Source organism: Apus apus, chromosome 2, assembly GCF_020740795.1.
Source record: "Apus apus isolate bApuApu2 chromosome 2, bApuApu2.pri.cur, whole genome shotgun sequence".
Classification (NCBI taxonomy): domain Eukaryota; kingdom Metazoa; phylum Chordata; class Aves; order Apodiformes; family Apodidae; genus Apus; species Apus apus.
Window position 1 is genome coordinate 35,547,769 of NC_067283.1, and position 14,567 is coordinate 35,562,335.

General features: G+C 42.0%; 1 protein-coding gene across 2 annotated transcripts in view; it reads left to right on the forward strand.

The window, feature by feature from the left end:
• Positions 1 to 14,567, forward strand: part of CREB5 (cAMP responsive element binding protein 5) — a 259,903-nt gene that overhangs the window by 145,801 nt on the left and 99,535 nt on the right. The window contains exon 1 of one of the 2 annotated variants that reach the window (XM_051612170.1): positions 10,814 to 10,857. The exons of the other annotated variant lie outside the window; for it this stretch is intronic. Within the exon in view, the coding sequence (XP_051468130.1) occupies positions 10,847 to 10,857 (11 nt within the window). The 5' untranslated portion in view covers positions 10,814 to 10,846. Of the gene's footprint in view, positions 1 to 10,813; positions 10,858 to 14,567 lie in introns of those variants that run through there. 2 annotated transcript variants of the gene reach the window in all.

Sequence of the window (14,567 nt, forward strand, 5' to 3'; positions counted from 1 at the left end):
GAACAGGAAGAATAAAATTGGTATCGTAGACTAGCAGAGCCAACAGATTAGATCAAATGTATGTGTGAAGAAGACAAAACAGAAAGCTCTTATATGAAAACATTTCTTATGTATGAGCTGAGCTGAGTTCCAGACAGTGTATTAGCCTGTCTCTCATCCGTGCTTTTTTCTAGATTCACTGGCACTCTGCACTTTACAGACCTTTTTCTTCGTCCCTATAATTTTTTGTTATGGAAGCCAGGTTAGTTGAAATGAAAAATAGAGTTGTTTTTCCTAGGTGCATGATTTAAAGCTCAGCAAAAAAACTCGTGGAAAACATAATTGGCCTAAACAAAACAAAACTTTGAAGGGCTTCATCAAGTAAAACCCAATTTTTATCAATGCAATGTAAAGCATTCTTTTAGTGGACTGCTTCATGGCAAAGTTCAACTCTTAGTTCCCAGGGTTTCTGACTGTACAACTCCTTATACTTTTCACAGTCCTTATAAAAGACAGACAAAATGCTTAAGGAAATATTTTTTAAAATATTCATTATCTGGCAAAGACCAAGACTGCAGTATTCCAGCCTAAAAAGGGAAAGTTTTGGAAGGTTTCAAAAGTATCTGAAAAAGGGAGATAGAGTGGAAATGAAGATGCAACTGTAAACTTAAGTTTTAATGTCAATTCAGCCTGCAATACTCCTTCAAGTCCATTTTATCTTTTGACATAGTCACATCTATAATATATGTATAATGCTTTGTATATGAGAGTATCTTTCATCTAGGTGTGCGTGAAATGTATGCCCCTATAAATGCACACGATGAACAGAACAGCGAGGCAGGTAAAATCACATCAGTCACATCCCAGAAGTAACTCTGGGTTTGCTTTGTGTTTACCTGCTCTACTCCCATTTGACTACATTTCTTTAATAGTAGTTTCAAGTATTTAATACCTTTTTGTTTGAGAACTCTGAAAATGACAACCAATTTAGGAATCAGGTGCAACTGAATGCAGATTTCATGAATTAGCCTCTAAAAAATAGAGGGACAAGAATGGTACGAGCTGTCTCAGGTAAGAGTTAGATGATGATGGTGATGACTGCCCATCTTTACATCTCTTTAGGCTGAAGCCACAGAATAGCCAACATGGACAACCAAAGCAAAATTAAACCACAGCAAAGTGAAAACATTAACAAACTAATAAATATAATAACATGATAATCAAGCAACCCAAATGTAGCTTGTGCTCTGAACCTTGCCAAATTTGGGGCTGCTGGCAGGCCACCAAGAATAGCAAATATGACAGACAAGGGCCCCTCATCTGAGAAAGCCTTGCTGCAGTCCCCAGAGAGCTTTGCCCTATGAACTGATGGCAAGAACATCCCAGCCAGTCTGAACAGCCAGCATGGAATTACACCATGAGATTGCTGTGAGAGAGATTAAGCTAAACTTGCATTTTGTGTGAATTGAAACTAAATAAAGGGACTCGGTTGTTATTTAGTAAAAACAGTTTCCTAGGTTACCTTGGAGTAATTTTTACTGTGTTGGTATGATGTAATCGGCTGGTTTAACATTTAGAGCTGGTAAAACATGTGCGTATAATTTTTTTTAAAAAAGGATGTGCCTAATCACTTTCATTTTTCACTCACTTAGCTCAATATTAATAGTTTGCATTGGCCGAGGATTTACAAACAGGCTTAGGAGTGTAATGGTCGAGATTTCTACATCTGATGGCCTAAAAGTTAGAGAGAGTGTAGAGTTTTGTCAGACTCCAAGATCTTTCCTCCCACACATGCTGGCCACCCGATAAATCATGTGTATGAGTTTATAGTGGAGTCGGTGCTGGATGTTAAGCAACACCCAGAAGTGAAGTTCTTGAAATAATTTCCTGTGAAAGCAACAGTAGACAGATTTGTAATCACAGATCACTGCATTAATCAAGTAAACAAACCATCCATTTTTTGCTGTGGCATTCCTGAAATCCCTTTTAGTAACACCGAAAAGTCTGCATAATGATCCTGCTTAATAACGAGTGTAACCGGAGCAGAACGGCACGCGGTGACACAGGAGGCTTCTCAGGTCGGAGGGGCACAGATGCAAAATTCCTCTGATAAAAGTGCTGAGAGTCAGCAGACATCTGAAATGTTGCTTAAATATTCCCGCAGTGTTAATTCTACTTATCTCCATTGTAAATAAAACATCTCTTCTCTTCAAAACTTTCCAAAAGGTTGCTTATCCCACTCTGTCAGCTAAGAGAGATTTCAGGCAGGGCTGGGAGGCAATCAGTAAATAAGGGTAAACTTTGTCCTGCGCTGTTATTCATGCTGACAAATTCCCACTCAGTAAAAGCTGCTGACAGCTGCAGGCTGCTCAGCAACTACAGCTAATGTGGGGAAATCTGCTCTAGGAAATAGGGCAGGTAGGTTGTGTTCAGCATGCTTAAAAACGGGGTTTGCTGGAGGGGAAAGAACCAGGTAGTGTTGAAAAGGAAGGTGTCAGGTTGGAGGAGGCTGCTTGGGGAGCTACCCGATGTTCGGTACAGCCCTGATTTTGTTTAGCATTGTTATTAATGACAGTTATACAAGTATAATTACTCCTGGTGACGCAGGGTTTGGAGACATTGGCAATGGGGAGCAGGACCTGGTTATCATACAAAAAAAAAAAAAAAAAAAGAAAAACCAGTCCTCCCAAAAAATTGGATGAGCTTTGAGTACTGAAGTAATGGCAATGGAATGAAATTCAATATTAAAAAATGCAAGGCTGTGCCTGGGGGGACTAATAAAAATTTCTAGAAGAAGAAGAAACTGGGAGCTTATCATTCGCAAATGGCTATGTAGGAGGAAAGCTCATGGCTAGTGGTAGGTGGTCATGGCGTGGCAGGAAGCTTCTGTGGTGGTCTGCTTATTTCCTAGGCACCAGCACTCTTAAATAATGATACACCAGGAAGACGGCCTTCCAAGGCATTGGGAGGTATCATACTGGCATAGTGGACTGATCTGGAGCTAACTTTTAATACTGATTAGAAGATGTTAGGGAAGACGGGAGGAAGTCAGTTACGGAGGGTCTTGAAATGGAAAGTAACTTCAGGAGGAAAGACTGAGCTGATTAAAGGTTACACAGAGAGAGCTGGCATGTTCAATGCAAAGGGTTGGGAAAAAAGTCTTTGCAGCAGGAGCCTGGAAAGATATGAAAGAGGTAAAATTGCATTGGTAAAAGCCAGAGAAAATGATGTTGCAACTATTGACGTGCAGGGTGGTGAGACATATGTTCCAGTTATGAAGCAATTACAAGAATATATAAGCCCTGAAGTGGTTTCAAGCTGAATTCAGATTGGCATCTCCACGCAGAATAATTAGCACACAAAAGCTTGAACATGAGGGACAGAGAGTAGAAAATTTCTAAATCCTAAGAAACTAAATTCAACCTACTTGGAAGGAGGAAGCAGAGGGAAAGTTTTGGGAAGAAAAGAGAGAAACAGTAAAGGCTCAGGGTTTGGAAGTTTTAAAACTGAAGGGCCACATCCCAGTTGAGCAGGAAAACTGATGTTGGCACTGCATCTTTTCTATCAAAACTCTTCAGCTATATTCAAAGAAGCGTCCACTTGCATTAGAGGGAATCTTGGGCTGTAAGTGAACTCCACAGGTTCTCAGATGAGTTAGTAATCAATGTTTTAATTTGTTTATCCTGTTTCCATAATAAATATTTTTATTTTAATTTAAACAACTTAACAGTCTAGTTTCTTGCGATTTTTAAAATAGAGCTGACAGCATTTCCTTTTCAACAGAAAATTAATCTTCAGTCCTTATGTGAAAAGTCACGAGGGATACCAGCATGCCACTGAGATTTTTCCAGTACAGAATTTACAGAAGCCCTTCACTGACATGGTCTGTGGTTACTAAAGACAAACACAGTCATTTGTTTTTGCACAGTGGTAGGAACAGGCTAGTGTTAGATAATATCCAAGCAAATGACTGATCCATGTGTAAATCTGGTAGGCATGGATTGTGTGGAATATGTACTTACCCACTGGGTATTTCAGTGTACACACATTTTGTATCTAGATTTTTTTTTACTCTGCATTTGGAGGTTTTGGTTTGGTTTCTTTTGTGGTTTTGGTTGGTGTTTGGGTTTTCTTTTGTTTTTTTATGCAAGCCTAGAAAAGCTGTACATTTTGGTTCATAGAAACTGATGTTAGAAATAAAGCAGCATCCTGCCCTGCAGAGTGTGGAAGTGAAGTAAGAAATAATTTTTTTTTTTTCATTTATCATTACAACAGAATTGGTGGTGTAACTCTGACTGCATTAAGTGGGTACAGATGGACCTCACTTGATATAAAGAATGAATCTGTGACTGGAGAAGTTACTATGAAGGAAAGTGAACTAGGATTTCCTGGTTAGCTCCCATTCAAAAAAAATAACAACCCCAAAACTTGACAAGAACAACAACCAAACAAACAAAAAACAGGGGTAAAGACAACAGCTTTCCCTTTTAAAATAAAATGTCTAATCGCTAATTGTGTAATAGCTTTGTGTAGTCAACAATAGAGTTTTACTTCTTATGGATTACTTATTATGCTGAAAAGTTTACATTACAGTGTGTTTTAATGCAAATTAGAGAACTGTGGGATAGTCCTGAGCTGTGGCAACATCTCAGTCACTCTATTGCAAATTTACTTAGTTTTTAAGAAATATTTTTTTAATATTCTAATCTGTACTAACAGAGGCTGGTATTTAGGTGTCAAGATGCTGGATGTAAATGAATTTCTGATTTTTGGACAGAGCCAAGTTAAAAATAGTACTACTTGGATAATGAATTCTCATAATCTTGATAGTGATCGAATGGTGTAAACTCTGTGCCTGTGGATGAGCCAGGACCAGCAGAATTATTTTGCTATCCTTAATTCATGGAACTTCAAAACTTAAGTCGATTTGTCCAGCAAGAGTCCAGCAAATATTTCCTTCTGGTTGGTTATAGCTGTTCGTGTTCATGGAGAAAATACTATCAGCTGAATTACTAGCAAAAGAGGATGTATCTTTAAAAGCAAGAGATGGGGTGTTTTTATCAGATAACACTGTAAATCAATTGCTGCTGTAATGAGGGTGATTTGAATCCCAGTATTCTCCTTTTCCAAGCCCCAGAGCTTTGCCTGTTTTTTAAGCTTCATTAGAATATTATTTTTATCATGCTGAAAAGTAAGGATGAGGGCTAACAGGCACTTTAGGGAAAGACTAAAATTTGTTTCAGAGCTAATCCATACTAATATTCAGTGTTTACCACACTGTGCTCTGCAGCACGTTTGATTACAGCATATGAGTTTGTTCTTTTAATCTACATTTTGCAATTTCAGCTTACTTTTCAGCTTACTTGTGTCTGTTAGAAGCACAATAAGGAACGAATGTCAAAACCAGATCCTTTTCCCTGTTCTAAGAGTTGAGATGTGACAATATGTGATACAAGTTTTAAATTGGGTCCAAGGTAAAGCCTGCAGAGATTCACACTAAAGATTAAGATATCTGAGGTCTGGGCTCAAAATATTTAGGGTAGGTGGATGGCAGAGCTTCTTCAAGCAACTCTAAAAATAGCAGTGCCTCCACTTTTCAACCAGCACATGCTAATTATCCATTAATTTGAATCACACCGGGGGAAGGGAACCTCCTGTTCATTATTCATGAACCTTAAAGACTACATGGCATTTTTTAAAAGAATTGCAGCTGTTTACTATTGTCCTTAGTCAACATCTCCCCTCTGCACTCCTGTGCCATTTGCTGGCTGTCTGCCAGCTCCCATGTCAGAGGTGATGGCATTGCATGACTTTTTATGGCTGGCCTGCTAGATGCTTTGGGATCTTTCAGGGTAAGAGGTTCTACAGAAATGTAAAGAGTTATTATTTTGCATAAATTGCTGCACTATTTGCCTTAGGTATGTGTGGTTAACAGCTGTAATAAAATAGCTTGCTATTGAGACCAGACAACTCAGTGATGAATGACTGGATATAGAGCTCTTCACTTCCAGGTCAGCCACTCGTAACTGGCCCACAGCTGTTTGGTAAGTATATAATAAGTAGGCAAATCCATATTCTGATGGCTGAGTGTCCCCAGCAAAAAAACATGATCCCAAGTGGCATTAACATGCTTAGGACTGTTACTGGAGTAGGGTTTCTTACCTTGAGATTGTTCTTGGAAATTTAGGTTGAGATTCATTGCCAAAATGTTGTGGGGAACTCTACTGGACATCATGCCCATCTCTGCATCATGCACATCTGTCTTCAGTGCTATTGAACCTGAACCTTTTGCAAGTTCTTCCTTAAATATTTTCAGTAGGGTGCTTCTAACTTTGCAGCACATTTATGCATATGTGTGAGAGAGGGAGATCTTTGTTCCAGGATTCATTTAAATTTGGTCCAATCCAGTTTCTTACAGTGCTTATGTTGAAGAAATCTGGGACAGGCCTCACAAAGGGTGTTTCCAGTTATGCTATTTCTTAACAATTTGGAGAGCTCATCGAAAAACCACCTCTACATCTGATACAGCTCAATATTGAGCACTTTGATCCGAGTCTCCTTAAAGGAGAATGTCTTTTTCCTAAGCACCCAAGTGACCTGGGAACATGAGTCCCGTTATCTTACGGGCAACTTGAAAAATCCACTCAACCCCACCTTACTTCAGTTCTTCTGAGACTGGTGGACCCATACATTCTTACACCCTTGCAAGTGACAGCTTGCCTGCTCAGACCTCACAGGCTCCCTGGCAGACCCTTGCGCAGACGGTCCCCCTGTCCACTACAAAAAAACACAGGACACCCAAGTTGAACTAAACACTGAGTAACACCACATGGGTTTGCAGTGGTCTGTAACTGAAAAGGTTCACTGGAAGCAATTTGCAAAGAAATCCTTAGGAAACCACCTGGATGGTTATTTTAAATTAAAAAAGGAAGAGATGCCACTTTAAAAAAATAATTTTTAATACTAGGTTTAAGGTTCCATACATGTGATAGTCATTAAAGCTTATTTAACCCTGAAATTATCTGGCCTCTTTAATTCCGCAGGGACTGTCACGCTCTTGGGTTAGAAATGAAAAATAATGTCAGAATGAAAATGAGACTTTCCTGAGTATAGGACCATTATTACAGAATATTTTCTTAATCAAGCCTGTTTAAGAGCCAAGTAGCCTCAAAAAAAATTAATCAGGCTGTACTGCTTTCATACACAGGGTCTTTGCTGATGCTTAGGGCCACTGATCAGAACAGGCACAAGTCAGTCCCAAAGGCTCTATGTGATACACTCACCTAGCACGTAGAACTGATGATCTGTCCCATCCTCAATCTCAGCTGTAGTAAACCCAGAAATTCCGAGCTTTCTGGTTGTTCAGACTGGAAACTTTCAGCAGGAGCAGTGATTTTTTTTGTCAAGTTTCTGTTACACCAAACATCTGTGGTGTGCCCCACCACCCTTTCCCCAAGGATGAAACATGCTGCAGGGAGGGTGTTGCAAGCATTCCTGAACTAGACAGCTAAGCTGGAGTCATAACTGTGCTGGCCAGGGCGCTACTTTGAAGAAGGCTCCCATTAGAATTAAAACATCCCACAACTCTCATCACAACAACCCTATTCTTGAGCGTGGCTGAACATGGAAATTTAAGGATGGGGGTGGAGTAGGGGGAGAAAGAAAAGACAGACAAGTAAACAGATAAAGAGGGAGCTCTTGCATGCCAGTGGAATTTCCTCTGAGCACAGGACATTCTTTATCATTAACTGGTCTGTCACAGGAAGGAAAGTGGGAAAACAGTGCTTCCTGTTAGGAGGAAGAAAAAATCAATAGGCCTTGGAAATACCTGCCTGGAAAGAACTTTTTTTTTTTTTCCCCTACCAGCAAGCATAAATAACTTTTTAACTCCTTTGGAGGATGAGCTCTGCTTTAAAGCATTTTGCTTCTTGAAATCAGACTTCAGTGTAAACACATCTTAAAAATGATTAGTAGCTGAGGCTGCTTAAATCTTTCTTGATTGTTTCATAAGATGCTCTAACTCCTGGAAATATCTTCCATAAGGCAGAAGTTAGTTTTTCTGAGGTTGTGTCTGTGAAGGTAATAATAACTAAAAGGGCCATTTGCTGTACAAATGCAATCACTCCTGTCATATTTTTATTAAGATGTTCACAGGTGGACAATGACTCTGCTCTCGCTTCTGGAAAACAAAGTTTTCTTTTGGAAAAAGCACAGTTGCCAGGCAAGTGCTTGAAGCCTCGGGAGGACAAATTACTACCCTGCAGCTCCTGCATCATCTTTTTGGTTGCATTTTGTTCTGAATACAGCAGAGTGGTGGAAGTGTGGGTCTTTCAGAGGAGTGAGAGAACAGGCCAGTTCACTGACAAAGGCTGCAGTAATGTGGACATGCACAGGTAGCCCCAGGTTAACCTGGGTTCCTTGGGGTAATTGTTTTTTCTCTTTGGTGGCAGCTTCCCTCCCTCTGAAGGTGGACCTGGGGATTTAAGTTTGTGCTGCAGTTGTTGCCACCTTCCCCCTCAGTCTGAAGCAGTTCTGAGCTTGGGATACGTCCTAGGCCCATGACAAATTTTATAACAATGCTTGTGGCATAACTGGATGAGCAGAAGCTATATGATCCAGCAGTGTAAATGTAAGAGGACAAAATAAAAAGGAGGGAGGGAAGATGACCTCTTAGACATGCACAGAAAAAGGGTTGGAAGTCACATTTTTTTTTAAATGGAGAAGGAAAAGTGGGCTGAGCTTAAAACTATCAGCAAGGCTGGAATTAAAAGAAAGCTTTAGGAATGATCTAACTTTTATTTTATTACATTACAGAAGACAAAAAATCAATAGCTGGTAATTCAGACATAAATGAGTTATACAGGCCATTGACACAATGGACCAAACTTTATAACAACCACATCTGATGCTGTCAAGCCACAGGCTTCAGTGGCGCCAGTAATAATTATGGCTGATCACCTCTAATTCAGAGCTGCCTTGCTTGATAAAGGTGTCACTCTGAGAGGCTGCAGCATCAATATCAATTGAGGATGTCATCCAGCAGGTCAGCCTGCTGCAGGCAACTGTGTTTTTTTAATTGAATAGGATAAACCCTTGGTTTTCTCCTCATTTTCTCAGTAAAAATCATATGTACCTTAAACAAAAATAATCTAAATTAATGATTGAAACTACTTGAGTTCAAGGCTAAGCTATGTCTGAAGCTAACAGTGTTGATCCATAGACATATATTCTAAAGATAATTTATAACCATGAGAGTGTCCTCAGGAGGAGACTTAAGTACTTTACAATGATCTCTGTTGCATTGCTGCTTTGATCAATTAATGAATGTGCCCTCCCCCCACCCCCCAGACTGTTTGGTAAAATGCTGCTAGGCAATAGAAATTGCTCTTCCATAAAATCACATAATTTTAAGGAAGAAAAAACACATTGGCTTTCACATTTTCCTATTGTTTTCTGAATTTTGGAGGACAGGTGTGTCCCCTGACTATTGCAAAACTGAATTTCACTATGAGACATGACTTTGTAAAATATTTGGTCCATAAAGAGTCACTTTTAAATACCTTTCTAGTGTTTCAGGTGCCATTAATGCTTACATCTCTGCAGTTTGGCAATGAAACTGTTAGTCTTTGGATTATTGAGGGATTGTATGTGTGCTTAGACATCTTCATGTATTATCATAATTATTGCTTAAGCTTTACATTATGTTGTGGAGCAACTGTTTTTGTACTGTGTTGACTACAATTAATTGAGTGATGAACGGTGAAAAAAAACCTCTGTGGGAGAGGACATGGGAGGCATTTCAGCCACATCAGGAGGACTTAGAAACTGCAATACGTTGCAGTAGAGCACTTGGTACCGCAACAGCTTTATGCTTGGCCACATGAAAGGCTTCTTCTGTTATGAAAAGTTACTACTAGTTCCACTGAGAAACATTCACTATCCTTAAAAAAAATAATATTAAATCATTAATATCAGCGTTGGGAGATAACCACCCGAAGGACCTTGTTTTAAACGCGGGGGAGGCAAGACCAGCAGCACTGCCGTGAGTTAGTTCTAAGCTCGCAGCGCTGTAAGGCTCGGGGCTTCTCGGGTACTTTTGAAGTAGCAGAGAAAGAAAAGTTCCTTGCACCTGTACGTTGGCGGGCGCACCATGAAACAGCCCCGTCGTTATCCACCAAAAACACGGGGCTTGATTCCAGCTCTGCGAGGCTACAGCAGAGAAATCTCAGTCTAACGCGTAACCTGCAAGAGCAGCGCTATTCACCCTCCCCAGACCCACACGAACGCGCTGCCTCTGCTTCCTCGGCTTCTCCGCCGCCCTCCCTGTCTCCGGCTCCATCTCCTCTTTTCCCAATCGCCGGCTTTTCCTGAAGCCCGGACCACGCGGGCACTCGGGAGCGAGCGCGCTGGTGTGTAACATCTTCCGAGGAGCCCCCGCCAGCCCTGTCAGCCCCGTCCCAGGGTTTTCCTGCGATCCGGCAGGCAGCTGCGCAGGCCCTTCCGAGGCGGCACTGTTTCTTTCTCTGTTTACTCGTTTCCAATGGCAATTGCACCACCGAGTCTCAGTACGTCTGGAACTTGGCCTGGGGCTGTTTTGGTTACATTGAAGTTTTTGCTTCAGCTCTGCCAGATTTAAATGGTGACTTCACCAGCACTGAGCTAAAAAGGAGAAAAGGGGAGGAGGGAGGTAGTGTAGCGAGCTGGAGCGAGTGAGGGAGAGGGCCAGAGCATTACATCATCATTTGGACGGGAATCAAATGGGAAGGATATGACTCACTCGGGCTAGTTAAGCTTTGGCTCAAGTTCTACATACACTCATTCCAGGGCTCTCATGTTCTGCACCTCAGCAGGGAATTCAGGCTCAGTGATGTCCATGAGGTTTGTTTTTAATTTTCTTTTCCTTTTCTGATTCTATATACCTCCCCCCCACACACACCCCTGCACCTTGTCTTCCTCCTCCTCTCCTCTTCCCCTCCCTAGTACCCCTTTCCCACTCTTTTCCACTTCGACAGAGTTTGTTTTCTGGTGCGTGTAACCTCGACTCTTCGTTAGCAGCAGAAGTTGGTTTTTCGACCACACGGAACCCAAACAAGGAGCACAGCAAACCTGAAAGAAGTTTGATGGTTTGTTGTGCCTTTTTTTTTTTTTTCTTTCCATCCCCCCCCCCCCCCCCCCATCATTGTGTTGCTCCTAATCGGAGGAGACAGGGAGAGAGTTAAAATGCAGGAACCAATCGCTTGGACGGTGATGTAATGCTGGAACTGCAGGGTTGTTAAGTAATGTGAGAGGAAGGGGGTCAGGGTTGCAAAGCATTTACCTGCTGTCAAGGGGCTTTAAGTTTATTATCAATTGCAGTGACTGTAACTGGCTTCAGACTGCACTCTCTAATTATTCACAGACTCCCCTTTTTTATCTTTTATTATTAAAAGTAAAACTATATTACAGTATTTTAAAAAATGTTATATTATCACAGCTGCAAATTATTTTCCACCAGGGTTTCTTGATATTTTTTAAATGGCTTGAAACTGGGTGTCCCTTTCACAAAAAGCCCAGAGAGAGCAAAAAGAAAAGAGAAAGGCAAAAGCAAAAAGGGGTGGTGAATTTGGAACTGTATGAAGAGAGCAGTTCAGACTCTGCCTAGCAGAGTGAGTAAAAGCTCCTACTGTTGGAAATCTGCTCTAGAAAATAAAACGTTTAAAGGAGGCAGTTTGCAGAGCTCATCCTGAGGAGCCTTGGTGTTTCGTCCCTAACTCTTGTCAGCAACTTTCAGGTCCTTGGCTTGCCCCGGGCTCATTGCTCATTTGATGGGCTGCTCTCTTGTCGTTGCTGGGACCACTGAGGTCCCCACCCTGCACGGTGGATCCCCTCATGTCATGGTTCTGCTCTCAAGAACAACCTGGGAGTTGGGGCATCTTCCCACATGGGTTTCCTTTGCGGGACAGAACACTTGCGTGTCTTATTAAATCTGTCTGTCTCCCTCTAGAACTTTTGGGGTTTTTTTCCACATAGCTGACAGCTTCTAGGTCTAGGGGGGTGAGGAGGGAGAAAAAGTACTTTTTCCTCAAGTTCACCGTGGGTACATTATCCCTAGTGTGGGCCATGCCGAGTTTAGCACTGATTAAGCCCCTGCTTGGGCGTTGTGTTTAGATATGGGATGAATGCGAGATACCAGGTGTGTATTGGTGTCCTCAGGATACCTGTTTTGCTCAGAGAAGCTCTGCATTCTGTGTCAAGTGCTGTCAGCTCCTAAGATACAGCTCTCGGAAGTGCCCCCTTCAGGGAATTCTGTCTTGGAGGGAAGCAGTGTATTTATGTCCACTGGATCAGCAGTGGACCAAATATTTACTTGGCTATCTGAATATAGCCTTAAACACAGTCTTGAAGGGTTGGTGAATTTATTTTTTTTTTAAAGCTGTATTGGGGCCTGAATGAGCAAAATACCAAAAAGTGTTGTTCTGCAGTGATGGTCAAACCTCCCCATCTCCATCTGAACAGAGGGGCAAGAGCCCCTGTCCAGCTCCTGCCTTCCTTCCCCTCCCATAGCCCTCTGCAAAGCCATCTTGTGTCTAGCCGTTACATCCCTGCACTTTAGTCACAGGTTTTTCCTAAATGCCCTGATTTCCAAGCTCATCAATCAACTGCTCAAGCACAAACAATTGCTCATGTGCCAAACTGTTATCATTTGAGAGCCTCACGTAAGGCCGCACCCAGCTCTGGCCCACGTTGCGGTGCAGATACACCATATGGATTAGATTGCGCAGTGCTCTTTTGAGGATGTGTGGGTAGTGGAGGGAGCTGTGCTGCTGCAGGAGTTCCCGTAGGATTTCTGACTCATATTTTCTCCCAGAAATGTTGGGAAGTACAGCTCCACAGACTATCAGAGCAAAGCGAGTAGATTCTTCCCTTTGCCTGTCCACTTCAGATTCTGAAATGGACTTGTCTTCACTCTTTCCTTTCCTGCCTTTTCTTGCTGGAGACTTTGTGCAGGAAAAGTCTGTCAGTGTTGTCCTAGAACAGTGTCTAACCATGTTAGTGAGATAATGGGCAGAGGATGTCAGACCGTCACACTCTATATTTGCCTATACAGAAATGCATCCTTGTTGTTTCTCTTATAAAAACACATGTAAAATACACTGTGCAGCTTGGCCTGGAAGTCTGTGGGCATCAGGTTGCATTCCATGGGAGATGAGAGTCTGCTGTGTCTGGTACTAGCTAGTAACATTTCACCTGGCTGGGAGGGCAGCAAAGGAGAACATCTTGGTGCACTGACAGGTGACCCTGTCTTGAGCTTGTGACTTTCACAAAACAACTTCATCTTTTCCATCCTGCTGATTTGTGCTTGGTGAAGTTAGGTATAGGATGTAAATATATAATAAATCCTTCTTCCCTTCCAGAAGTGTATTGTAAATCTAAGATACAATTTATTTCTGCTTTCTTAACTGATTTCAACACAGCACCACAAACAAGAATTTTAAAGGCTTTTTTCAAAAAGTTGCAGTTGTAAAATGCACCTGCATACACATGTGTATGTACATATATTGCCTATTGAAGCAACAAATCATATAATTAGTGAGGTATAACTATGATGACCAGATCCAGACAGCTCTGATTGTGCTTGGCAGGTGCTTTTGAAATGCCCATTCATCTTGAACAATGGAAAAATAAAAACAGTTGCCCATTTTGGATTCCTCCAGCACTAGCTGCCCATCTTGTGCAGCCTTGGAGCCAATGTGGAGATATGCCTGTGGACTTGCAGCTCTGTGGTCAGAGGACAACAGCTCTGACAGTCAGCCTCAACATATTTGAAGCCGGGCCTTTTGGCAAGAGGATTTTCTTATTGCAGGATGATATCTTTAGGGACCTAGTTTTTAAACAGCAGCCAAGAGAAATGTTAACAACACTCTGATAACGAGCATCAGAAGGTATATTCAGAAGCACATGTATACCTGTCAAACAAACCAGAGGCCAAAGACACCAGAGCTGGGAAGCACTGTTTGCACTGGAAAGCCAACCGTGCGTGGTCGGCCTGTGAAGAAAGGCAATCTGGGCAATCTGCTCAGAGCAGAGCCTGGCTGGAAGAGTCCCAGTAAGTTTTCCCCACCAAGATCCCGAGTAACATTTCCGCCTGCGTCGTTGAATGTATGCATTGGCGGAATATCTGCTCTATAAGCTGTGTGATTCTAAGCTGTAATTTGGTGCTCTTTAGCTGGTCTCTGCATGCACAAAAGAACTGGCTCTGCATTTGCAGCACAAAAGCAAGAGGTAAAAGTCAGAGAGTTTGTTTTTATTTCACTGAATGTGATCCCTCTGTCTCTGTATTCCTCCTCGATTTTCCTAGCTCTACAGTGAGACTATTTCCCGTAAACATTTTTTGAAGACTTGGCTGGTATTTCTGAAATCCATTGAAGTTTTCTGAGCTGGCGTGGACGAGTGCTGGGGTCAGAGCAGGCCAGGTGCTGGGCAGAGGTGGTGGCAGGGCTGGCCACACCTCACATGTTTGACGGGGAGGGGGCCATAAAGACCTAGTTGTCTCCTGTACTGGGGTGAGGCTGCTAGGGGAGGAGCGGGCCTCCTCCACCCTTCCCTGT